Source organism: Staurois parvus, unplaced genomic scaffold, assembly GCF_062004578.1.
Source record: "Staurois parvus isolate SC_StPar_1 unplaced genomic scaffold, SC_StPar_1.0 ptg000001l, whole genome shotgun sequence".
NCBI classification, from domain to species: Eukaryota; Metazoa; Chordata; class Amphibia; order Anura; family Ranidae; genus Staurois; species Staurois parvus.
The window spans coordinates 5,601,319-5,627,764 of NW_028317797.1; the positions used below are offsets into that span (position 1 = coordinate 5,601,319).

Genomic DNA, 26,446 nt, shown 5'->3' on the forward strand with positions numbered 1-26,446 from the left:
CTGAAAGCTGAAAATTGGCCTGGACGCGAAGGAGGTATAAGTGCCCAGCAGGCAAATGGTTAATGTTTCAGTTGTCAGCGGGGTTCTGAATGTACAAAGAAGTGCCGGCAATTAAAAAATTGTAAAAGAAAGGCGTGCCCCCCCTCCCCATCCATACCAAACACTCCTTGTCTGGTATGGATTATGAGGGGGACCCCCACACCAAAACTTTTTTTTAAATGGCATGGGGGTCCCCCAAAATTCATACCAGACCCTTATACGAGCATACAGCCTGGCAGGTCAGGAAAGGGGGGATGAGCGAGTGCCCCCCCCGAACCATACCAGGCCACATGCCATCAACATGGGGAGGTGCTTTGGGGCAGGGGGTGCTCTCCCCCCCAGAGCACCTTGTCCTATGCTGATGGCGACAGGGCCTCTTCCCCACAACCGTGGCCGGTTGTAGTGATCTCCTGGCAGGGGCTTATGGGAATCTGGAAGCCCCCTTTAACAAGAGGGCCTCCAGATCCTGCCCCCCATCTTATGTGAATGAGTATGGGGTACATGGTACTGCTACTCATTCACAAAAAAAGTGTAGTGTACAAAATGCCAGGAGACAGTCTTTGACAAGTCCTTTATTAAAAACAAAAATTTTAAAAATGGCTCCAAAAGTAGATCCCTAATATCTCCATAAGAGTACCTGTCACCTGCCCAATGCTAAAAATAAAGAAAAAATATTATATTAAAATATATTAAAATAAAAAAAACAAAATTGCTGTAACCCATTTGCCCTGCAAACCTGCAAACACAAGCCAAGGGTGTGCACGTGTATGCAAACTGCAGTTGCACCAAACATGTGACATATCACATGTGAACGTCAGAGTAAGAACAATAATTCTAGCAGAAGTGCTCCTAGGTAAAGTGTTACTAAACCCACAACAGTAAAATGAATCTGTATATGACGTAAAGCATGTTTGTTATACTCACTGTGGAACTTAAGGGGTTAATCCTCTGCATTGTGTAAAAAGGATTTTTAATCCTATCTTCTCTGATCCTCCCCTTTTTCTACTGTCCCTGATCAATCTCTTGATAGAAAAGAGCCTTGGGGGCAAGTTGCACATGCTCAGTTTAGTGTGTGTTGCTAGAGAGTTTTTTTCTTTCTTGGGAGAGTGCATGTGATGAGCACAGGGCCAATCATCACTGTCCAGATAGAGGGTCAGGGGTCCTGCAGTCTCATATGAGAGTGGGAGGAGAATGAAAACTCCTCCTACAAGCTTTAACCAGTGCTCTGCTGGACACTGCTAGAAGTCACAAGACTGCTCTAACTGCTGGTAAGAAAAGGTATTTAGCAGTTTATATTTACTAAAATAATTTGATTTCCATGTTCTGTGTACTGTGGGAGACCAGATATAGAGAATGCAGGGTGCTGGGTTTAGTAACACTTAAATGCTAAACTGATGAGCTGGAAAGGCTTTTAAGGCGTCACCTGTGGTGATTTTTGGCCACCATAGTTTTTGGCGATGTTGCGGGGGCACACAATTTTAAGACATAAAATGTTTGGTATCTGTTTACTCGATGCAATCTCATATTTTATATTTTAACCAAGCATGGGTTTTCTATTGTGTGTTTTTACACCTAAAATTCATTTTACTATATTTTGCAAAACATGTCAACTTTATTATTTGTATTTAATAAACAGTTGCAGAAATATCATGTGACATAAAAATGTCCAACAATCACCTTTTTACTCTACAGAGCCTCTGCTTTCAGAAAACATATAATGTTTTGGGTGTGTGTGTAAATTTATTGCCAAAAATTAAGATTTTTACATTTGCGAAAAATTAAAAAATTTCTCTGGAGTTGAACTGGGTAAGTACTGACAAGTACTGACCGCAACCTTTTTTTTCGCACTAACAGTTAAGTAAACATTCACACGGGGGGGGGGGGGGGGGGGAGAATCGCAGAGTTGAGAATGGTCCTAAAAATTATTTTAGAGTGCTTGAAAAAACTAAGGTCCATGCTGAGTTTGCTATTTCTTGTCACAGACAACATTTGTAGTTTTTAATTGTATTCTAAAAAGAATCAAAACATTTATGCCTTCCAAAGATTGGTCTGGGTGCCAGGAATCCTGTCCCAAAGGTGTGTAGTAATCATATCTATTCTGTCCTTTTTTGGTGTGTCTCTGTAGGTTCTTTATTTTTTTACTTCTGTCCTGTTTCACCAATTTCACATCCTTGGGTGCACCATCAAAAACTTTTATGACCATTTTCCACAGCCCTTTGCTCTTCCCCTTATGTGACTTTCTTACTTATATTACCGTCTAACCCCACCAAAGTGTGTAATTTTTCCAGAGATTGCTGTCTGTACAAATTTCAGTATCATTACTGCTTGGACCTTAGAAGAAGAGAGTTGACCCTCAAAAGCTTGGCCTAAAAATGTAACTTTTAGTGCCAATAATAAAGTATCACAGATAGAACTCAACTGTATAGTTGAAAGTACACTAATACGGTTACAGCCGCCTTGAGCGTTTAAAGGAAAAATAAGTCAATTAGCCAATTTTCTTTTGCTGTGCGCCGATTCAGAAGTTCTAAACAAAGAATGGCCTTCAAAGCGTGTAGTCATAGCTACTTTATGACTTTGTGACTCGTAGTCATAGCTACTGTATGATGGATTTGCATGCTGGAGATGTAAAATGCAAGACTATTGTTTTATAAACAGTGACATGTTTTATTATTAGCTAAGGCAGGCTGAGATCAGTAGTAAACCAAGCAACCATATTAGTGAAAATTATTTAGCAAGTTATTAAAGATCTCACATTAGAACTTTACACTTTGCAGCGGACAAACTACAAACAGTACCAACAAAAGCATAAGGTAAAGTATTTTAGGCTGATTATGTGGAAAAGGACTTTCCGAAGTTTTCATCATTCAGAAAAAAAAAAGGCGATCACTATTAATTAAAAGAAACCTATATATTGCAGCAGAAGGAAGGCCGTCTCTTGTGGTAACCACAGAAGAATGACATTTCTATCACAGGTACTTTCCAGTTAGAAACCCTCTACGCAGCTAGCTGAGATAGGTCCCACAAACTATGGAGCCACACACCTCCTTTGGTGTGTCCCTGCTGTGCATTCTCTCTCTTTATGGGGCAGCCCCTCCAACAAGCCATAGCCTAGCCACCTTTCCACCTCTCTTTTTCCAGGAGACAGCACACCACACATCTATATCTCTGGCCTTGCTATTCCCTTTTTGAGGTCTCAACCATCTCAGTGACATATTTACTGCCCTCCACCACCACCACCATCACCACCTCCATTTTTCACATTCCTTCAGACCAGAATGCTAGTGAATGTTTGGATAATTTTGCTATATCTTAACATTATCCTGTGCTTCAGGATCAACAGCCATCTTTGAATTTACATTTCATGTAGTCGTACACAAAGGGTTCCTTAACCATTTGAAGGGAAAGGGCCACTTAAGTAATTTGGTAACCAGTTGTGGGCCACAATGAAATGAAATGGTTCAGTATTTCAAATTTTTTATTTTGAATAGCATAATGAACATTTTCCTCCTGCAGCTGCTGAACGCCAGCAGGAAGGAAAGGAATAAAAGCCCGGCAGGTGGAAAATTGAGAGGACCCTTCCTGTATATGCCGCCCTTGCTGCCCCTCCTATCCAAGTGTAAAACAGAATATGACAGGGAGGCCGCACGGGCCCCCTGGAGCATGGGGTGGGGTCGCCATTGCTACCCCTGACACTACACTAGTGGTTGGGGGTGTGTAGTAAAAACACATCTCAGCTATAGGATTTTACTGCCCCCAAACTGCAAGTGTAAATAAGCTCTTACTATCCAAAGCCCCCTATAAAGCTGCTTTCACACTGATGCAATATGGTTTAGCAGGACAGGAGCCTGCGCTACAAAAGGAAGTATTACCATATGCAGTTCCTGCTCTATTTGTGGCTGGTATATCCGCATGGCGGGACAGGAGCCTGCCCTACAGAGGAAGCATTGGCTCATGAGGCTCCTGCTTTCTCCACGGTCACCTGCTTTCTCCGCTGCTGGCGTTGGTTCAATGCACTCTGATGCCCTGGGATGGCAGGTCAGCAAACCCAGATTGTGAGCAAAGAGTTGCCAACCCCAGGCATGCATTTCCCTGGTTTGAGGTTGAGGGCCACATCAGAGGGCTCCAAGTGCCACAGATTGAGCACCCCTGTCTTGCATCTTGGTCAAAGCATCCACAGGGCCATTTACTACACAGAGCACTAATATCTTGTTCATATCCTCAACTCCAAGAGGAGGCACACCTGCCAAATCCCAGAGGCAGCACAGCCAACAATGCTATACCTGGCCACCTGGCTAGGGGAACATGGAAATTGGGGAGCAAGGTCTAGGCATCTATCTACTGGTTATGCAGGAGAGATCCAACCAGCACCCCACCACCTCCAGGTCTCTACGATACATTTTGCTACACCACCTCATGCATGTTATAAATTTTTTCATACCAATTTTTTCTGTTTAAATATTTTGGATGAACTTGACTTGGAGGCTTTTACCAAAGAGGCAATTGTAATAGCCCTCTTTCAGGATCCACTGGAAATTGGAGGACCCACCCACCTTATGTAAATCAATAAAGAGTATTGGCAGTACCGTGAAGTTAGGCAAAACATGTCTATCTACATGGAAAATTCGAAAAGATATGGGCAAGTTGGTTAGATGTTCCTGAGCTTACACCTGTGGACCTGACCATGGATAGGCTTTGGAGGGATAATACCAGGTGAAGGGTGCCATCCATTGACTTGATCCCTGTAAAATCCTTGCCTTGTCTCTGCACTGTTTTAAGTATGTCTGCTCTGGACATGTAGCTGTGCATAGTATTTGTAAGATTGTACTATTTGAAAGGGCCTAACTTTGGAATATTTCTGGACTGTCGCCTTATTGGGCAGTGTAATGTATGACTATGTACTGGTTCTCCTATTCAATAAAGTTTTGTCTCTGGATAAAATATTTTCTGTTTACCAATCTGTTAACAGGGGGGAAGTTCAAGGCTACCCCCAGATTTTCATCAAGTTGACTTACTGCTGTGTAGTCGAACTAGGCTATGAAATTAAATCTCCTATTTAATTTGTGTTCACAAAACACAAACACAGCTTAATGATTTGCTATGCTAGCTCATACAGTTTTGCATAAGTCTTCAATCAGAAAATAACCTATTCAGGTGAATAGGGAAGTACTGCAAATGCCTGGAATGAACAAGGTTGCAGGACGTTAGTTCAGCAATTACTGGGTTTGAACAGGTGGTAAGGAGGTGTCACATCGTCTTTTCATTGCCTATGAAACATCTCTGGAAAGCGATTTGAATATGGATCACTTTTCAGAGACATTGAAGTTTAGATGCAAGTCTAAGCATAGCCTTAGGCTTCATGCACACTAGGGTTTATCTAAGCCCCTAGAAGCTGTTATTAGCATTTTTCTTTCTGCTCCTAGAAGCTAAGTAGTGTTATCCTATGTGTCCATGCACAGTACTTTAGGCTATTAGCGTTTTTTGAGCTTTAGTGTCTAGGAGCAGATAAAAAATTGTTGTTGTAGAGTTTTTTGAGCATTTTTATAGTTTTTCTAGCTTTTTTTTTCTACATGCACTGAAGAAACGCTACTAAAACTCCGATGCTCCTAAACGCTACTAAAACACTAATAAAAAATGCTATTTTGTCCAGTGTCTTTTCCAGCATTCTTTGAGCTTATAAAAAAAGCTAGTGTGCATGGAGCCTTACAGTTACACACACACACACACATATATATATATATATATATATATATATATATATATATATATATATTTTAATTGGCATTTCTCTCTATTCAAAAAAGTTTTGTTATTAGTACTCAGCCTCTCCATGCTCCAGTACTACCCTCCATATCTCCATGTCCTTTTCCATCCTTCAATGTTGGTCCTTTTTTAGGTTATATGACAGAGCAGCGCTCACACTTTATTATGTAAGTGCCATTCTGTACTAAAGACCGGAAGGAAGAAGAAGAGGAACAGGACCAAGCTAATCAAAACTGTCATTGTCCTCAGTATTGTTATTTCTGTCAATTTTAGTGAAGCAAATTTCAGCAAAAAGCTCCTTTCAACTAACTTCCTGGACGTATATGAGAACAAAGGACGTCCCATCGGCTGCACTCCAAACAATCCACTTTATTGTACAAAGATAAATCATGACTAGTGTATAAGAGATATGCTAGTTAAGACCCCCACACCACTGTCTCTCTCTGTCTCTCTCTCTCAACATACCCCCTTAAACATACCAATAAAGAAAAAACAAAACACTGTTGGAGTAAAAAATGGCCAACATGGCCTTTTATTAACAATTCAACTTCAATACACAAAAACATTCCTTAAAACAGAAACATACAGGAGAAGTTGTTGGTCTTCAAAGGCACCAAACAAAACCGATATCCCACTGCGAAACGTATATTATAACTAGGTCTCCAGCCAAAACGCACCAGATCGGAGACAAAACATACCATCCGCAGTGCAGAACCTCCACCTTCCAGTTAAACCTCAGTTAACCGGAATGCACCACCGATGGGTCCCAACCATTCGCTTTAGCTTAATAGTATGTGTCACCTGAAAAGTCTAACAACTGCCGTCGGGAACCAGAACCAGGAATCGAAAACACCCAAACGAACCCCAAGGGAGGGTAAGAGGAAAGCTCACTCCACCGCTGCTGCTCCTGCACTGAATTGACCGACCCCCCCAACCACACCCCAAGGTGTTGAAGACCCCATCCTGCACACCCATCACCAATCAGGTAACCTGCACATTTGCTAACTCCCACCTTTTTTCTTAACCCTTTCCTGTCTTTACTACCCCCCTCTTAACCTAGTCATGTCTGCCCCACTCTCTTTTCTCTTTTATTTCTTTTTTTGCTACGGGCATCTCTATACAGATAGTGGAAATACAGTGGGGGACTGGCAGGTAAACGCGTTTCATGCTAAAGACGGTGCATATTCACTACCCCTCCTGGGCTAGCACCTACAGGAGGAGTTGTGCTTGAATATTGGGAGTCTCTCTACCATGGGCAGCGGTAATACATATCCTGGACCTGTACCTGTGTCATAAAATGGCAGATTGTCCTCATTATTTTATTAAGTTTATTTTCATAGAATGAAAACAAAACAGTGAAAACAGTCATATAACAATGTAAATCAACATAATGCAAAAAATGATGAAATGTACAAACAAGAAAACTAAAAAGACACAAAGAACACCAAGTGCTTACATACTTCTATACACATGGGTTTTAATGACATTGGTGATGCTCACAGCTAGGTTCGAATAAGCCTATATAGTTTGCCTTATGAAAATAAACTGCAGGACACAGAGGTGAACTGATGACATAGGAAATAATGAGAACACCTACTTGAAATGCATTTTAATGCAGTAAAATGAACAAGTTGTATAGTCCTACCATCAGCTATGTATTATACATAGATCCATTTGGTGTACCAATGAACTCCTTCCCCAACTCTAATGAATAAACTTTGCAAACCAGGAAGAAACAGTCAACTGACAAGAACATTGCAATAAAAGTTCAGTTCCAGATAACTTATGAGGTCATGGTAATTGTTATTATTTATTTATTTTTATTTCTGAAAGAGGTTTTCCTTTATCACATAATCCATTCACATCACCTTGTTTTTTTGCTTTGTTTGAGATGAAGCCTTGCTGCATTCTATAGGTATCTTCAGGGATTATATATCGCAGCTTGTGATCCCCGAAGGTGGTGTCATGCTCAGAGCTGTCATTGTTTTACTGCTCTTTTCATGAAGAAACTGCCAGTCCATCAATCAGTAACCTTGTATTCTGCTCTAATAATAGCTGTACCACAAACATACAATTCTACTGAAGCGTATGACATGTGAGTCTAAGCTGTGTGGTTGCTAAAGACTGCTTTTAAACACCAACAAACTCTATACATTCTACTATGTAACATGTGGTGGGCTTTATGGATTTGAATTTTAGATAATTATGTAACCAGATTTGATATTAAAAAATACAAGTCTGTAATACCTGACTTTTCTGCAGGAATGTCAAGTTTTTATTTGTCAATCTGTTTGGAAAAAAAAAATAAAGTTTTTTTCTACAGTGTATTAATTGCTCATTTTCTAGTGTAAATGGAAGAATTCAAATGAACTGTTTTTCTTTGCTAAATCTGCCATACATATGGGATGCGCTGCATTCCATGAGCAGGGCTAGGATTTATGAAGTCTTGTCTTTAACACATTTCTGATCGCAGTCTGTAAATGGTGCCCAGGTACAAGGCTCTAATTGTTGAACTAGGAGTGCTTTACCTGTGTGTGCACTTCTAGTTATAAGACAACCCTGTTACTGACAAGTCCTGGTCTCAACTAGTAATCTTCTCCTGGGCTGTGCTAGACATCTGAGGCAGGGTTACTCTTCACACACCTTGTCTCCATCAATGCCCTGGGACAAACCCGAAGTTGTCGTCAGGGATTACTCAACCTTAAGGCGAGCCTCTACTCTTAGAGATGAATGTACACCACGTACATTTGAACAACAACTTTTCTCCAGTTAACTCTCAGGTCCCCATGTAAATGTACATCTTCCCACTGTATCTCGCAATTAGGTGGGCCGTGCTGAACACTGACCACAGCCACCTGACCAGCAATTTCCACTACCAATCCAGGTAGCAACATGGAACCCTGTACGGGCTCCAACGTGATCTTGTCTTTAACTCTTGAACTCCTGTACCTCTGTGCAGGATGGGGACCTCTGCAGTGCAGTTCCACTCTGGTTGCTAAGGCGTAGGGAGTGCTAACACTATCTCCCTCATGGCTAGAGGCAAGTCTACCCAAAAGAGGTGTATGTTTCCAACAGGCCACTTGCTGACTGTACCTTTGTTGCTGTCAGGAATGTCTAGAGCTCCTGTTCCTTGATAGCTGCTGGTCTCATTTCAGCATCCTGGTTTTGACTGTGATATATTCTCCCTGTCTGTCAGTCCACCTGCAAGGTGATTGATGTGGCCAGTCTCTGGTTGGAGATCAAACCTGCTTTAAGCCAGACAAGCCTGCAGTCTCATGTTTGTGATAGTGTTTGTAACACATGCTCAAGCTCCTTGTTTGTCTGCCCTATCTGCTGGTTTGGATTCCCTTGTTGACGGTTTTGATTCCCTTGTTGACGACCTTGGATCGAATATTGACTACGCTCAGAACGCTGACTGCCTCTTTAACTATAGATTTGACTCTTACTATTCTAAATCTTGTTTGCCTTGTACCTGGACTGTCATTGAACCATTCTGCCTGTCTGGCAACTGCAAGTACCTGTTTGCTGTGTTTCGTTTGTGCCTGCCCAGCATGCTAGCCAGGCACTATAGTATTGTGTATAAGACCTGGTTGCCTTATTGGAAAGGGGGTTTCTATAAATGAAGAACACAGAAGCCAGCTACTGCATAGTGTCTGACCACCTACGTTAAAGGTAAGCATGACAGTTGCCCATGGTAACCACATGTATAAATCACAGTAAGATGATGTTTTACATGCTGGCTCTTCATACCCCATGTGCTAGTGACCCAAGCTGTAGATTAAGTGTGGAATTGTGCTGGTTACTTGCATTGCATTCCTTCTAAGAACTTCAGACCAGACAAAGGGTAACGTTTCAACATTTTACTGTAGAAAATCATGCACAGTACATAAGAGTACAAAAGCAGACAGGTCAGTCCAACAGAACCTAATAAAACCATTTTTATCCTTAAGTCCCTTGTCATAGGCTATGTGTTGCCCCGGTGTACCTGCAAATGTAGAGTCCATGTGAGTAAAGGTCCATTAGTGGCATTCCCCAGTAGCTGGTATCTTCGGGGAAAACTTCAAGTTGGACAGCTTTCACAACTTCAGGCTGCTTCGTGGTTGAAGGACTAGCACCAGGCTCTCGGATTATGGGCCTGAAACACGGACTCTGGGCTCTGGACCACTGGCCCCTTTTATATGCACAGGATCAGTGGGTCGGACTGAAGCCTCCTGCCAAAACCAAAAACCTGGGAACAGAAATTAACTATCACCCTCCTGTCCGAGAGAGCACCTAACTAGCAAATTCTAACCTGCGTGAAGGGGCAAAGGAGGAGAGGGATTTTAATCACTAATGGCACTTATATATTTAGATCGAATTTTAAGATGGCACAGTATAAGATGACTAGAGAAAGTAAGAAAATTTACATCCTGACTGTAAGGGTGGGGGGTAGCTGAAAAGTGGACAGAAGAAAGGGTTATTAAACCAAAGAGGTGCAAGGGGAGATAGATGGAAGTTGGAATGGAAAAGGTGGTACTTAAAGCAAAGCAAACAATCAATCAGAAGTAAGGTTTGGATCTAAAAGGGAGGTCATCAGGGAGATTTACTAAAACTGATTCACTCAGAGTCTGGTGCAGCTGTGCATGGTAGCCAATCAGCTTTTAACCTCAGCTTGTTCAATTAAGATTTGGAAATAAAACCTGGAAGCTGATTGGTTTTTATGCAGAAGTGCACCAAATTTTGCACTCTCCAAATTTAGTAAATAAACCCCAATGTGTCTGGGAGGTAGTCTGTCATTCCTTATGGGTCATATCATGTGTGAATATATATGGTGAGATATGTAAGATATTTTTGTACTGTAATTTAAAGTTTAATAAAAATTAAAATAACAAATAAAAGAAAAAAAAGAAAGAAAACCCACAAAAAATGTGCGGGGAATTAAAAAAAATACATAGCTTTGCAGCTTTGCTTGTGCATATTTGGATGAATGATGTCACCACAATTCCATCTCTTTCACTAAGCTAAGTGAAAATCCCCTTTACAAACAGAAAATTCACTTAGCTTAGTGAACGAGGAAAATTGGCATAAAGTCATTCATATAATTGGAGATTTAGGTATGTGCATGATTAAAAGTAGACAGGAATGTCTGTATGAACATCTCAGTAAAATATATAGCAGATTCAAATAATTTTATACATCTCAAATACTACTGTTAGAAGCATGAATAAAGATGATATAATACGATATCAGCAGAAAGAAGATGTATGAGCAAAAGCTTTACAGGATGTTTTTCACTTTATTTCAGGTTCGGAAAGTTGTTCAGCAAGAAGGATTTGATAGAAAGAAACGAGGCTACAGGGACATCAATGACATAGACATCAATATGAACGATCCCCTATTTACAAAACAGTGGTATCTGGTAAGTGAAAGATTTAGTATGTTTGAAATGTTAATGATACAAGATAGTTTTATGCTGATAACAGCGCATTTAGTATGCCAGTATCATACACCTGACAAAACTGTGTATCAAGGTGCATGACTATTGCCAAGCTCAGTGTAATATATGCAAATAATACTATTTTCTGTGTAAATTTCTTATCTGCTTTTAAACTGTTCTCTTAGTATAGCAGACAATTCCTTTCTTGCACAGTTACATAGTTAGTCAGCTAGTTACCAGATTAGTCGGCACATGTCCATTAAACTCAACCATTAAACAAAAATAATTTAAAATTCTGCATATGAGCCAAACCAGGGGAGGACTGGCAACTCATGGGGCTCCCGGGCAATAGGGGATCATGGGGCCCCTGTGTCCTCGCCCACACTCAAACCACACCCAAAAAAGCCTATGAAAGGTATCAGGGGCATCTCATGGGGCCCCCTACTGACCCTGGGCCCTCGGGCAGTGCCTGAGTGCCGGGATGGTCAGTCCGCCCCTGAAACAAACATACCTGGGTTCAGTTCAGGACAGGTTCAGCAAACATTATTAAAGTTTGGGTGCCAAATCCGAATCCCGTTTAAGTTAAAGGGAGCTAATTCTTAAATAACAGTAATGACCAGTTTCTAAGCTATTAGTGAGGGGTTGTCAAAAAAAAAAGCACATGGGCTGGACACTGCAATGGGGGGCATGTACCAAAGCAAAAAATGTTTTTTTTAAATTACATTTGAATACTTTACGCTGCACTCCCCCCAGATTAATAGATTAACAGTGCTGCTGTCCAAACATGCCCCCTGTGCTCCTTCACCCAGAGTGAGGCACTCTAATACAGGAGGTGTGTTACTGACCGCCGAATCACCAGGTGAAAACAGAGGGAAAAAAGCCTATAAAAGAAAACTAATGCAGACACCACATCTCAGGCTTGGTAAGCTGTAATATATAATATTTTTGGTTTTGAGTTTAAAGTGATACCAAAGCTTTGTTGAAAAAAAAAAACATATCTATACTTACCAGCTTTGTGCAGTGGTTTTGAACAGAGCAACCTGGATCCTCTTCTTTTCGGGTCTCCTACGGAGCTCCTCCTGCTCTAGCAATGCCCCAAGGGAAAGCCGCTCGCCTTGGGGGCACCACTGCATGCTCATCCCCGAGCCGCTGCTCTATTCATCCAAAAGACACATAGAGTTTCAGCGCAGCCCCACCCTGCCTCCTGCTCTCTCCTCATTGGCTCACTGGCTGTAATTGACAGCCAGTGGGCTCCCGCTGCTGTCTCAGCCAATGAGAAGGAAGAGTCCCCAGACAGCAGAGGCTGTCGAGAATGTTGCTGATCGGAGGGGGGTCAGGTAAGGATTGGGGAGCAGCTGGGGGGGGGGGCTGCACACAGAAAGGTTTTTTACCTTCATGCACAAATTACGTGACGGTAAAAACAGCTTGAGGCTTTAGAACCATTTAATATCGCTTTAATGTGAACAGCTTTACACTGAGGTTACTTTATTAGGAATTTATATATTTATAGACTGTAAGGTGATTATATTCTCCCACCTTACCTCCACTTCTCAAGGGTAAATAATCCAGTACAGCTAATCTTCCATATAATGGTTGAAGTGAACATTTTCTGTTCCAAGAAAATCAGTCCCACGCAGGGATAGATAGATAGATAGATAGATAGAGAGAGAGAGAGAGAGAGAGAGAGAGAGAGAGAGAGAGAGAGAGAATCACTACTACTCTTTGCATTATTAAAGTGAAATTCCAGGCTATACCTAACTAATCTTATAAATGCTGCCTGCCCATCTCCTTACACCTGTTCTGATGGACCTGTGTAAGGCTGCCCATACGTTACACAATTTTCTTATACAATTTTGCTTTAGATTTACCAAAACCATATAATATGAGGTCAAACATAAACACTGTCATTTTGTATGCAATCAGGCAGGCCCTTGCAGTATATTCTTGAAGGTAAATCTAAAGGAAATGAAACAAGACAATTGTATAATGTATGGCCATCTTACGAAAGTCAGTGACCAGTCATGTGATCCAGCTGCTCTGTGTCAGCCAACGGTGGCTGCAGGGGATTGGATGGAGCACCGACAATGGATAAGTCATAGGAGCATATGGGAGACATTACCACTCCTCTCCCAGGCATTACCAGCAGTTGGTGAGTGCTCTCTCCTCTCCCCTGCAGCTGCCACTGGCTGACACATGGGAGATCACAAGACCAGATAAGAGTGGCCTGAAAACAGAAAAGTACATACATCTTTCTTACACACGTTAGTCAGCATACATGTAAGAAGGGAGGAGGGAGCATTTTTTAGATTAGTTAGATATAGCCTGGAGTTCCACTCTAATATGCTTTTAGATATTACAAGTGTAGGCGGGGATGTTGTGAGCAGAAGATAAGTTATGATGATAATAATTATGTTGGCAATAAATCTGCAAGAAATTAAAAACTAGCCTCACAGCTGGCTTATAGGCAATAACCAGGCGCGGACTGATCATTTGGAAACTCGGGCACTGCCCGAGGTCCAGGGGTCAGTAGGGGGCCCCATAAGATGCCCCTGGTACCTTTTTCATAGGCTTTTTTGAGTTTGGGCAAGGACACAGGTGCCCCATGATCTCCTATTGCCTGGGGGCCCCATGAGTTGTCAGTCCACCCCTGGCAATAACCTTGAGACTTGACTAAACTGCCAGGTGTCTGAGGGTTGCATCCCAACAGGTAAAACTGAATCTGATGTTAATGACAAAAAATTACTAAACAAGGGGGAGAGAACTCCATTGTTTCCAGAAATACAAATATAGGACCAGACAGATGGGCCTGATATATTAAAATGTGAAGTAGAGTAAAGAGAAGGGAACACAGACGTCCAATCATGTGCAAGGGAAAAAAAAGCTTTTCATGGCCCAATTAAAGTTTAAAGTGAACATTTCTCTGCACTTCACCAATGTATATAGCCCAACATTTGATGCTCTTTGAGTTCCCAATGGCTTACTTCTCTTTGTTGGTATCTCCAATATGCCTGGGATGCAGGAATACCTCTAGGCAAGACAAGAGGAAACTGTCTACAACACGGGTGTCAAACTGACAGCCCTCCAGCTGTTTCCAAACTACAAGTCCCATGAGGCTTTGCAAGATTGACAGTTACAAGCATGACTCCGAAAGGTAGAGGCATGATGGGAGTTTCGCAACAGCTGGAGGGCTGCCAGTTTGACACCCCTAGTCTACAACTAACCGAAATTGGAATAGACTTTCACAGGAGCTAGTTCTAGCCAACTCTGCAGATTGTTTTAAAAAACATCTGATTGTATGTCTAAGTGACCTAAAGATAATTGCTATTAAGCTGGCCATACACTCATCTTTTTCTTTTGTTCAACCCGCTGACATTGAGCCTGCGTTCACATTTGTGCGGTGCGATATATTGCATGTGTTTCGCACAGGAACCGCACCGCATTCCTGTGCAAATCACATGCGAATTCTGTGTGGTGCGATTGGAGCCATAAATTTTTTATGGCTCAAATCGCACTGCATCCGCAATAAAAAGGGGCAGGACCCTTTTTTTGGTCCGCACTAGAATCGAATAGCATCGGTATTCACACCTATGCGATCTGATTCTGCACATCGCACCGCGTTTTCAGGGTGTTGTTAACTTAACACACACACCCGCAGTAGTTCGCATGAAACGGTGCGATTGTGATGCGTTGTGGAATTCGCACAGAAAAAGCTGCAAATTCCACACCGCATCAGTGTGAACCCAGGGTTAGTGTGTGGATGGAGGAATCCCACCCACTAAGCCTTTGTATTTTGACAGCAGGGATATTGCCCCCCTGGTAGAATACACTCATCAGCAATGCCGGCTATAACTGGTGGCACTGACCGATAGAAAATTTTCGATGCTGAACTGGCCGAATTTCAATCCACATATGTCCTGCTTTAGCAATAATGGTAATTTGCATGGTAGACTGTTCATGCAGGGAGAGGACAAGGTAGGACTTTTTTTTTACCAGGGGCAAAAAATTGGACCATGCTTTATATGCTTCACTGTGAGAAATTGTGCATCCTGCTCCTTTGAATTTTCTCATTGCGAATGAAAAACAAGTGTCAATCACCCCACTAATGATTAGAAATGAAGAATTTTGAACAAAATTCTACTAGTGTATAGCCAACTTATATTACTTAACTCCTTTACTGTGAACTGGATGTCTCTTTAGGAACACTAGATGTTTGATCTTGATGTTGATTAAGGCTAGGTTCACACCTATGCATTTTGCGTGTGATCCATTTCTGCAGCACGTTTTGTGTTTTCATACATGCGTTTTTGATGCGTCTTGCAGTTTGTTTTTTCTTGTTGCTAGGCAGATTAAAACGCATCAAAAACACTTAAAAAACGCAGCTTTTCTGCAGTGTCTCCATTGAAGTCTATAGAACCAAAAATGCAACTTTTTGCGTTTAAAAACATCCCTGACCTTTTCCAAAAAATGCATTGGGTGAAAATGCTGAGATGTGAACGTGTCCTATAGGAAATCATGTTAAATTGAGTGTAGTGTGTTTCTCCAAAACACTATGGAAAATGCTTCGGTGTGAACCTAGACTAATAGACACTTCTAATATTTGAATTACTGATGATGTTGAGATACTCTATTTGCAGCATACACACATGTCACACATCTACAACAACTGTGTCCTGTCCTGATCTGTGCATGACTGATGTAAGCACTGTTTCATTTTCTCTGGATGCTCTCTTCTCTTATGTGACATCATATCGATCTTTTCATTTTATTTGTCAGATCAACACAGGTCAGGCAGATGGGACTCCAGGTCTTGATTTGAATGTTGCTGAAGCCTGGGAGTTGGGATACACGGGGAAGGGAGTTACCATAGCAATTATGGATGATGGTAAGCACTTCACTGAATGTCTAGAGAAGCTGAATAAATTCAAAGATAAATTTAAGAAGCAACAAAAGTCATTTTTTATATTTTGTTTTCTGCGCATGACATCTATGTATTAGTTGTCCCTCTAAGGAATTGTATATGTTCACTGTGCCTTACATACTTTACATTTAGCAGACATTTTTCCACAATGTGAATTACTGATCAGACATGAATATATAGACGTGCCATAGAAATAACATAGTCAGTGAACATGTAGGTGATCGCCTCCATTCTGCACCATGTGCCCTCTAGTGGGAACACATACATCCTGACAATTTGTGATGTCATGTTGGGCTTCATAAAAATGCAAATAGGGATTCCTGTTCTTATTCCCAATTCACTTATAGGGCAAATAGGTAAACCTACCCCACATACTGTATTATGCCATGGACACCAGTTTGCTGTTGTCAGATCAGTGAAAGGTTTTCTTGTAAGAGGCCATAAGTGCTATTGGAGTAACATAACTTCTCAGGGTACTTGTCCTGGACTGGATTTTCAGGTCCTGAAGTGTTATGGAAGTCTAGCACTGTATTCACCAGTGGTATAAGAAAATCGGTCGGAGTAGTCACATGTCAAAAGGGTCTTTGATGCAGGACCTTCACATTACTACCAGGATCTTCATATTACTGCCAGCACCTTGTGACTACAACCTGCTCTGAAATGTAATTACTACTCGGACACAAATGTTTTTCCACCTGGTTACAGTTGTGGTCATCTCAACTGCAAAAACGTGCCACCAAAGTTATAATTGTCCTGCAGAAAACAGGAATATGGGTAATGAGCTCTAGAACGAGGAGGCACTTGATGAGTTTGAGCAAGTTATGTATAGTGCTGGGAAAAAGAATTTACCCCCTTCCAGTTTTTTTTTTCATATTTGTCACTTAAAGTGTTACTAAACCCATAACAGTAAAATCAGTCTTTTTATGCAGTAAAGCATGCTTGTTATACTCACTAAGGGGTTAATTCTCTGCATTGTGTAAAAATGCTGTTTTATCCTGACTTCTCTGATCCTCCCCTTCTTCCAGTGCCCCCCTCTTATCTCCTGATAAGACATATCCTGTGGAGACACTCTGCACATGGTCAGTTTGGTGTGTATTGCTAGAGTTTTTTTTTTTTTTTTGGAAGAGTGCATGTGATCAGCACAGGGCCAATCAGCACTGCCCAGAGGTCAAGGGTTCTGCAACCTCCTGGAGCAAAATTAAAATTCCTCCTACAAGCTTTAACCAGTATTGGGCCAGACACTGATAAACGTCACAAGACTATTCTAACTGCTGATGAGAAGAGATATTTAGCAGTTTTATATTTACTAAAATAATTGCATTTCCATGTTCTGTGCACTGTGGGAGACCAGATATAGTGCATGCAGGGTCCTGGGTTTAGTAACACTTTAAATGATTCAGATCGTTAATATTACACAAAGATAACCCGAGTAAATACAAAATTCAGTTTTCAAATGATGATTTAATTTATTAAGGGAAAAAACGCTGTCCATACCTGCCTGGCCCTGTGTGCAAAAGTAATTGTCCCCTAAAGCTAAGAACTGGTTGTGCCACCCTTTGCGGCAACAACTGCAATCGAGCATTTGCGACAACTGGCAATCAGTCTTTCACATCACTGGAATTTTGGCCCACTCTTGTTTTAATTCAGCCACATTGAAGGGTTTTCAAACATGAATGGCCTGTTTAAAGTCATGCCACAGCATCTCAATCGGATTTAAGTCCAGACTTTGACTAAGCCACTCCAAAACTTTAATTTTGTTTTAATTTTTTGAGACATTCAGAGTTGGACTTGCTGGTTTGTTTTGGACCATTGTCCTGCTGCATAACCCAAGTGCGCTTGAGGTTACGATGAACATTCTTCTTCAGGAGTTTCTGTAAGAGTGCCGAACTCATGGTTCCATCAATTATGCAAGTCATCCAGATCCTGAAGCTACAAAACAGCCCCAGGCCATCACACGACCACTACCCTGTTTGACTGTTGGTATGATGTTCTTTTTTATGATATGCTGTGTTAGTTTTAGGCCAGATGTAACTGGATGCACACCTTCTAAAAAGTTCAGATTTTGTCTCATCAGTCCACAGAAAATTTGCCCAAAAGTCTTGGGGGTAATCAAGATTTTTTTGGCAAATGTGAGATGAGCCTTTGTGTTCTTTTTGGTCAGCAGTGGCTTTCGCCTTGAAACTCTCCCATGGAGGCCATTTTTGCCCAGTTTCTTTCTTATTGTTAAATAATGAACACTGACCTTAACTGAGGCAATTGAGGCCTGCAGTTCTTTAGATGTTGTTCTGGGTTCTTTTATAACCTCTTGGATGAGTCGTCATTGTGCTCTTTGAGCAATTTTGGTAGGGCAGCCACTCCTGGGAAGGTTTTACACTGTTCCAACTGTTCTCCATTTGTGTATAATGGCTTTCACCGTAGTTTGTTGGAGTCCCAAAGCCTTAGAAATGCTTTGTAGCCCTTTCCAGATTGATACATGTCAATTACTTTGTTTTTTATCTGTTCTTGAGTTTCTTTAGATTGTGGCATGATGTGTGGCTTTTTAAGATCTTTTAGCGTGCTTCACTTGTCAGTGATTTCTTGATTCAACAGGTCTGACAGTAATCAGGCCTGGGTGTGGCAATTTAAAATTTAACTCAGCTTTTGCAAAAAAATGTGGTTAATCACAGTTCGTTCATGATTTAGCAAGGGGGGTGAGAGGGGGGCAATTACTTTTCATATAGGGCCAGGCTTGGACAACTTTTTTCCTTCACTTAAACTTTGCATTTTGTATTTACTCAGGTTGACTTTGGGTAGCATTAAAATCTGTTTGATGATCTGAATCATTTAAGTGTGACAAAAAAAGGAAAAAAAAAATCAGTGAGGGGGAAAATACTTTTTCAAAGCACTGAATTATGTAACCACCTGTTAACTGAACCTCTAGGACTCCATTAAATACACCCTCTTAAGTTTTATGCCACGTCTTTCTCAATTATATCTGCAAGACAGTCAGGTGAGAATACTATTTGAACATGTGTGCATGTGTGCAATATTGTGCAGTCTGCCAACATCTGTCAGTTGGTTAGTTAGTTTTATATGGAATAATAACTCAATGTATTAAAATGGACCTAAACACAAAACTGGAAAATGTACTTTATTGTAGGGAACATCTAGAAATGTTAATTGAGCCTAAGCAGTACCCTGACAATGTATTTTTTATTTTAAATTTGAATTATGGTCAAACCCTAACTACTCTTGAAGATACTCCATCCCTCCATTTGACACCTATTCTAACTAACCTGTGTAAGAAAAAAATCTGTATACTTACCTATTTTCAGGTTGCTCCGGTAAGGTCATGTAATTGGCTCTTCTGTGTCAGCCAGCGCCGACTGCAGGGGAGAGGGGGGAGCACTGTCATTGGATGGATCATAGTAAGCCTATGGATGATGTCACAGCTCAGGCATTACCAGCCATTGTTGAGCGCTCTCTCTATTCCCCTGCAGCCACTGGGGGGAGATCATATGATTGGACCAGAGCAGCCTGAAAATAGGTAAGCATACCTGGGTGGGTTTTTATGGGGACCTGGATGTGGGAACACTCATGCCCCTAGAGGTATATGCTTAAACACGTAGTATGGTGTAAAGGCAGCACTCTCCATAATGAGCAGCACTTCTCCTTGCAAACACTTATGTAGTTAACTCTTGGATTCTGTTAGTTATCTCTTTCCTCTCTTCCACGGAACATCCCAGATAATTAATTTATACACTTCTCTTCACATGCAGCATAGAGTGCACTAGGCTCCAACAGCTCAGCAAACCATCACCTCATCCCAGTGACACTGATGTGCATGTTTGATTTTTCATCTGTGTGCTATTACTGGGTCTCTCCATTCTCTGCAATGCTCAGATTTGTATCTCAGGAAGCTCTGTGCTTTTCTGTGCTTTAGTTCCCCAAGGCTTTGCTCCATTTTCTGGGACTCTCAGGCTAGGGTCCCGATGATGCTCCATACCACAGTCAGACCCAAGTTGGGGTACAAATTGCTAGGCAATTGCAAGCACACAGGCACCTTCACTACCGGGGACCTTGATCACCCACACTAAGTCACCTCAGCTTCTGTTAGGGATCCGGGTATGATCAGAAATGTGTGGACTGACACAGGGAAACACAGGCTCCAGGTATAGTATAAACAATACAATTTATTAAAGACTAAACAATACAGAAACGCAGTGCAAGACTAAACATAAACACAGTGCAACCAAACCTCCAACAAATAACAATAAGAACAATACTAAATGTAGTCGGGCAGGCCGGGTTGGTAGCAAACGGGCAGGCAAGGTACAAGGAGTAGGCGGAAGCGTAGTCAGGAATAGCTGAGGTCAGGACAGGCAGAGTTCATGCAGAGTCAGGATTAAAGCAGAATCAGGATCAGGCAGGAAGCAGACAGGATGCAGGTACAGGGGCTCATGGGAAACATACACCAAGGCCCTGATCACAGGCCTGGCCATTCCTTAAATACACCTGTTGTAATCAGCCTCAGGTGGTGGCTCATTGCAGGAGTGAGCCTCTGGTTGCTGAGAGCACCCGCTGGCCAGCCCTGGTACTGCAGCCCACAAGGCAGGTGAGTCCCACCACCACTGGCAAGTCCATTCCTGACAGCTTCCTGTCTGGCTGGTTGCTATATTGCAATTAGACACTAGTACTGTAGTTGCTGGTAACAACAGCATACCCTTCAGAGAGTTATTGTACCCACTTCTTAAGACATTAGTACTACATCTTCTCTTTATACTGATATGCCCATAGTATGTAATATGCCATGCATGCACCCATTTACTTATGATCTTGAAGAACTTCAGACCAAGCAGAACTTGTGAACATCAAAGCTTGTGTTTTACTAAAGGTGTTTTATCTGTTACATCTTCACATTACAATGCAGTTCTTGTTAACATCATTCCACCTTCAGTAATCCTCCCTAATCTCTTGTGCATCCTGATGACCCTTGCTCCATAATAGCTCATACCTCTAAAAGTAGAGTAGAGTAAGTCTATGTAATGTCTATGTCCTGGGAACCCCTACTGGGTTCCCACCAAGGGGAGAACGATTTGGCAAAGTTCAGTCACATAGCGACATAATCTCCTTTGTAGTTCACATACATGAAGTGAACGACTTTTAAGCTGCTCTTCTCTTGTATTTATCTGCCACCAAAAGGAAGAGACCTGGGAAGCACAGTTAACCCTTCCTTCCCCAGAGGCACCAACTACATGCCAGTACTTTGTGCAAATTAGCTGAACCCACAGTGCAGTAACATAAGTCATTGCCAGTGCAACACATGCCAAAAAATACTTTAGGCACCTGCCTTCATACAGATCTTTTCTTATACAGATTGGTCAGAATATATGTTTAGTAAGGGGGAGGGATCATTTCTAAGAGTAGTTAGGGATTGTCCAGAATTCTACTTTAACCTCTTCCTGATAACAGAGCACTTCCAAGTATGTGATTGTGCCAGGGCACCCCCTCTCTACAGTGTAAGATCTAAGGCACTGCTTACTCTCACTGTTAGCTGGAGTGAGATTTAGTGATGCCACCACGAAGCTGCTAACCATTCTCCTGGCCGGAGGCTCTGACATGAGAAAACAAAGCCCTGCGTCTACCAACATGGCCACCTCTACACAATCAAATGCAGATATTGGCGGTAACTAGTCCCTTGCTCACTGAAAACCATGAACCCTCAGACCCACAAATATATTGAATATATTGCAATTCACAAGGAAGTTATGTGACCTTTATAATAAATGCACTTGGCTGGTGGCCGCAAATGTTTATGGCATATGTTCACTGAGCTCCTTGGGGAAATCAAATATCCTATTAAATATCCAGTTGTGTTATAGGGGTATGCAATAAGAAAATTACAATACCATTACCAAAATTGATGATTTCCAAACTTCAGCTATTTTTATTTATCTTTGTCAACATCCATATATGATGTTTATAATCCTTAATAATCTACAATATAGCTTGTAAATCTCTGACAATAAACTTCACACTTTCCTTTAGTTAAATCTGTTGCTAAGCAAAACACCATAATAATTTTGTGGAATAAGTGGTGTCAGCCCTGCCCAGTGTCCTTTGCTAAATTACTCAACCACTCCTACTCTCAGATCTTTACAAGAAAACGGCTACCTATAGTCCAAGCTCTCACATTTGTGTACCCCTTAAGGACCAGCAGTTTTTACATTTCCATTTTTAATGGCATATTTAAGGATGCAAATAAGCGGAGTTCTGTGTTGGAGTTTGCATACTTTTTAAAGTATATGTAAAGGCAAATGTATCCGTATTAAAGCAGTATTAATCCCAAAACCAACATTGTAATATATTTCAGCTTACCAATCATTAAATGTGGTGACTGCATTAGTTTTCTTTTTTTAGGCTTTTCCCCCTGTGTTTCCACTTGGCAATCTGGCCAGTATCACAGCTTCTGTGAATAAGCACAAGGGGGCACATTTGGAAAGCAGCACTGTCTGGGGGGAGGGGAGTTTTAGATGGACTAGTGGATTTAGATATGCTAATAAATTGAAGCCAAACTCCTGCTCACATGTTATAAGCAGTTACAGCAAACCATTTTTTATTCCTTTTATGATAAAGATTTTACATAAAAAAATAAATATATGCTGATCATTGTAAGCACCCCTGTTAGTGGTTTGTCTCATCTTTGTAACTGATACATCTGCAGGGCAGCTTGTTATGTTGTAAAACAACAGACTTACTGGCCAGCTCACCAGGTGAACAAATAAGAAAGTCTATAAAAGAAAACATATTCAGTCACCACATCTAAGAATTAGCTGCAATATAATAGATGTTTGCTTTGGGGTTTAATACTGCTTTAAAGCGGAGTCCCACTCACACTGTAAAAAAATAAAAGTAAGCAGGTGCAAAAACTGTAGCTGTAGAGTTTTAAAAAAATAGCCACTCACCTGTCCCATGATCCCACGTTGTCCTCCCAGCAGCCCGTTTCACCGGCAGTCCTGTGTTCCAGGCGCCGGCATCTTCAGTGTTGGCACCCGCCTGTGACAGCTTGCAGCTTCGCAGCCGGGTGCCCACTGCGCATGCGCAAGTAGCGCTGCGCTTCCTGAATGGCCCCTTAGTCTTCTGGGACCTGTCACGTGTCCCAAAAGACTACAGGGAGGGTGGGCAATCGCAGTGGAAGTGGGAGTAGGTATCTGTCAATTTCGGGTACCCGCTTCCCAAAGGTGCCAATCCTTAATGCGGAGCGGGGGACCAGTCTTTAAAGCGGAACTTCCCCTTTTGGGTGGAACTCCGCTTTAAGTTGTGAATAGAGAGGGGAAGGTTTAGACTCTTTGGCAATTTTTTTTTATTGCTGTTTGTGTCCTCACTGGGGAGATTCACCACTCTTGTCATCAAGACAGAAAGGTATAGGAGATCAACATTTTATAGTACGGTAAATTTTCCCATTAGGACAAATATTATGGTGACCACTGTTTAAGAAGGGAATCCCCCCTTTGGCCAGAGTTCCTCCAGTTTTGTATTGCATTTCCAGCACAGACGGTGAAGGGAAATCTCAATGGGGCATCAAACATTGTAGAGGTTTAAAGCTGAACTCCGGTCACAAAAACTTTGTTAAAATATACTCCTCAATAACCACAAAGGATATAGCTCCCTACATTGTGTGTATCAAATGATTTAGCAAACCTGGATATTCCCTTGAAAATGTAGTAGTGACATAATCACTGTACTATACATTGTCTGTACAGAGAACAGTGCTGTGGGAGGGGCCCATCAGGCTCCACCCATTACAGGCTGCCTGAAGAAAACTACAGGAGGGGGCGGAAACAAGACCAGTCACTCTGCACCAGAAGAGAGAGCAGTAGTGACTGGTCTTAATTACAGGAAGATCCGGCAAGGAATAAAAGAGTCACACTGGATTACGACACAAATCTGGAAGAAATACACAGAACACCAAAATCCACATGAATCTTGTATTTACACAGAATTTGCTTACCCTGGAGTTCAGCTTTAACCCTTTTCTATTCTATTTAAAAAAAAAACAATCTTTCAGTTTATTATGGGGGCTGACTTTTTTTTACTGGTTCAGTCCTCGTCAGCAGTGAGTTGCTGAGGTTTGGGAATGGCCACACACAGGAGGAACAATTCTGTGCCCTGCAGTGTGTGAGTTGTACAGCTATTGGTTTTTCTTTCTATCAGCACCATAGACAAGCAATCACTTTTTATATTTTGTCATCGCATGAGTCACGCCAACCTCTTGTCATTTCTAGGCCAATAGCTGTCAACTTTCCACGTACATTACACTTACATGCTGCCAGGCGAAAACCACTCAACTTAATCTTCCCAAGACTCTTCCTTTTGTCCTATTTATCTTCTGAATGCATGTCTGTGTATTTCTTCAATACCTGTTTAATCATTGCCTTTTGATTTCAGGAATAGATTACCTTCACCCAGATCTTGCCTCAAATTATGTGAGTATAATATAGTTCATTTCAACATTTAAAGGCTTTTGTAGGTGACACATTTAATCGTTATCAAAGAGACGGCAGTACCCATGTTAAGAGTTGAACTTCTGATCTTTTGTTAAACGCATTTATAAATTGTTGTAATTATAATAGAGACTGCAGCATATAAATGAGATGGGGGAAGGGATCTCACCTAGCAACCATTCTGTTTGCAATAGATCACACGTTAGGATTGCATTCCATGTTATAATAAAACAGGACAGCAGAACATACATCATACCGTATAAAAGAAACAACATGTAAATAAACAACATATCTCATGTAGTCTGTGTTAGTTCATACAAAGAGTTTATGGCTTCATCACACAAGATGTTAGATTTTCTGCTCTGAAGTCCTTTTATCCACTTCAAGTCCGGACACTTTTACCCCCTTCCTGTCCAGGCCAATTTTCAGCTTTCAGCGTTATCGCACTTTGAATAACAATTGCGCGGTCATGCAACACTGAACCCATATGACTTTTTTAGCATTTTTTTGAGACAGATAAAACTTTATTTTGGTGATATTTATGCACCACTGGGATTGACATATTTTTGCTATATAAATGAAAAAGTCCAAAAATTTTATGAAATTTTGCAAATAAATAATCTTTCTTCATAAATCTTGGTAAAAATGTATTCAGTTATCTTTTTAGTAAAAAAAAAATATTACCCAAATTAGCTTATAACCAAAAATTATAATTTTTCAAAAAGTTTTTTACATTTTTATTTTATTTTTTTATTTTATTATTTATGCTTTTTTTTTACATACTGTCACTCTAGCAGTGCAGTGTCACCATAGTGACACTGTAGTACTTGTGGGGGGATGATGAAGTTTTTTTTTTTTTTTTACACTGATTGCTTTTACACCCATAAAGGCTGTAAAAGCAATACTTTCTCCTTCTCTCTGTCTGCATTCTTGCAGCCATTGACAAATACTGTGTGAGCTGTGATTGGTCACAGCTTGTCACATGGTACAAGGCAATTGTGAATAGCCTTGTACCAAGTGACCTCTGTGATCATTCACAGATTTCACACGTAGTAAGCAATGATGTCAGAAGTGACATCTTGCTTACTACTCTTCATGTGATCACTGATTGGCCAATCAGTGATCACATGATTGGGACCTCACACAGAGGTCCCGTACAACAATCGGTGCACCAGATCGCGGTGCTGCGCGGTCCTAGGGAGTGCACTCAAGCAGGCAGGACGTTTATAAACACCCACCCGTCCCTATACTGCTCCCATCCAGCCATTTATATACATGGGCCAGCCGTGAAGTGGTTAAAAAGAGCGCCTAAAGCCATGTTTTGCAAACGTGTTTTTGAGTGATTGTGTGCGTTTATACATTTGGTTATAAATGCATTCTATTGGCCAGAATACTAATTTACCCTAGGTTCACACTCATGTGGATTTCAGTGCATTTTCCAATTGGCAGAAACACACTACAGTCTGTTTAACATGATTTCCTATGGATTGGCCAACCCACTAACTGAACACACCTGAAAGATCATGTGATTGGTATATAGGTTTATTTGGTATATTAGTTTTGAGAAAGCATGTTTTCATTGTGGAACACGTTGACCTCTTCCCTCCTCTGTCTGTACATCTGTGTACTTGTGTAGCTCTTTTGGATCTTCAATAAGATTTGGGTTTCACGTTGTGAGTGCAGCCATATGGAATTTTTTGTCTAGATTAGTACAGTTGTGACTGGGCATGCCCCCAAGACTTTACAGATACTTTTTTTCCTGCAGCAGATTGCATTTTGTGTGTAACAGAGTTCATTGGACCCTCGCAAAAAAAACGCAAGTGCTGCATT

General features: G+C 41.2%; 1 protein-coding gene across 1 annotated transcript in view; it reads left to right on the plus strand.

Moving 5' to 3' along the window:
* Window positions 1–26,446, plus strand: part of PCSK2 (proprotein convertase subtilisin/kexin type 2) — a 270,895-nt gene that overhangs the window by 167,214 nt on the left and 77,235 nt on the right. Inside the window, exons 3-5 of the mRNA XM_089685325.1 lie at window positions 11,084–11,197; window positions 15,989–16,097; window positions 24,561–24,598. Coding sequence (XP_089541451.1) covers window positions 11,084–11,197; window positions 15,989–16,097; window positions 24,561–24,598 — 261 coding nt within the window. The remainder of the gene's footprint in view (window positions 1–11,083; window positions 11,198–15,988; window positions 16,098–24,560; window positions 24,599–26,446) is intronic.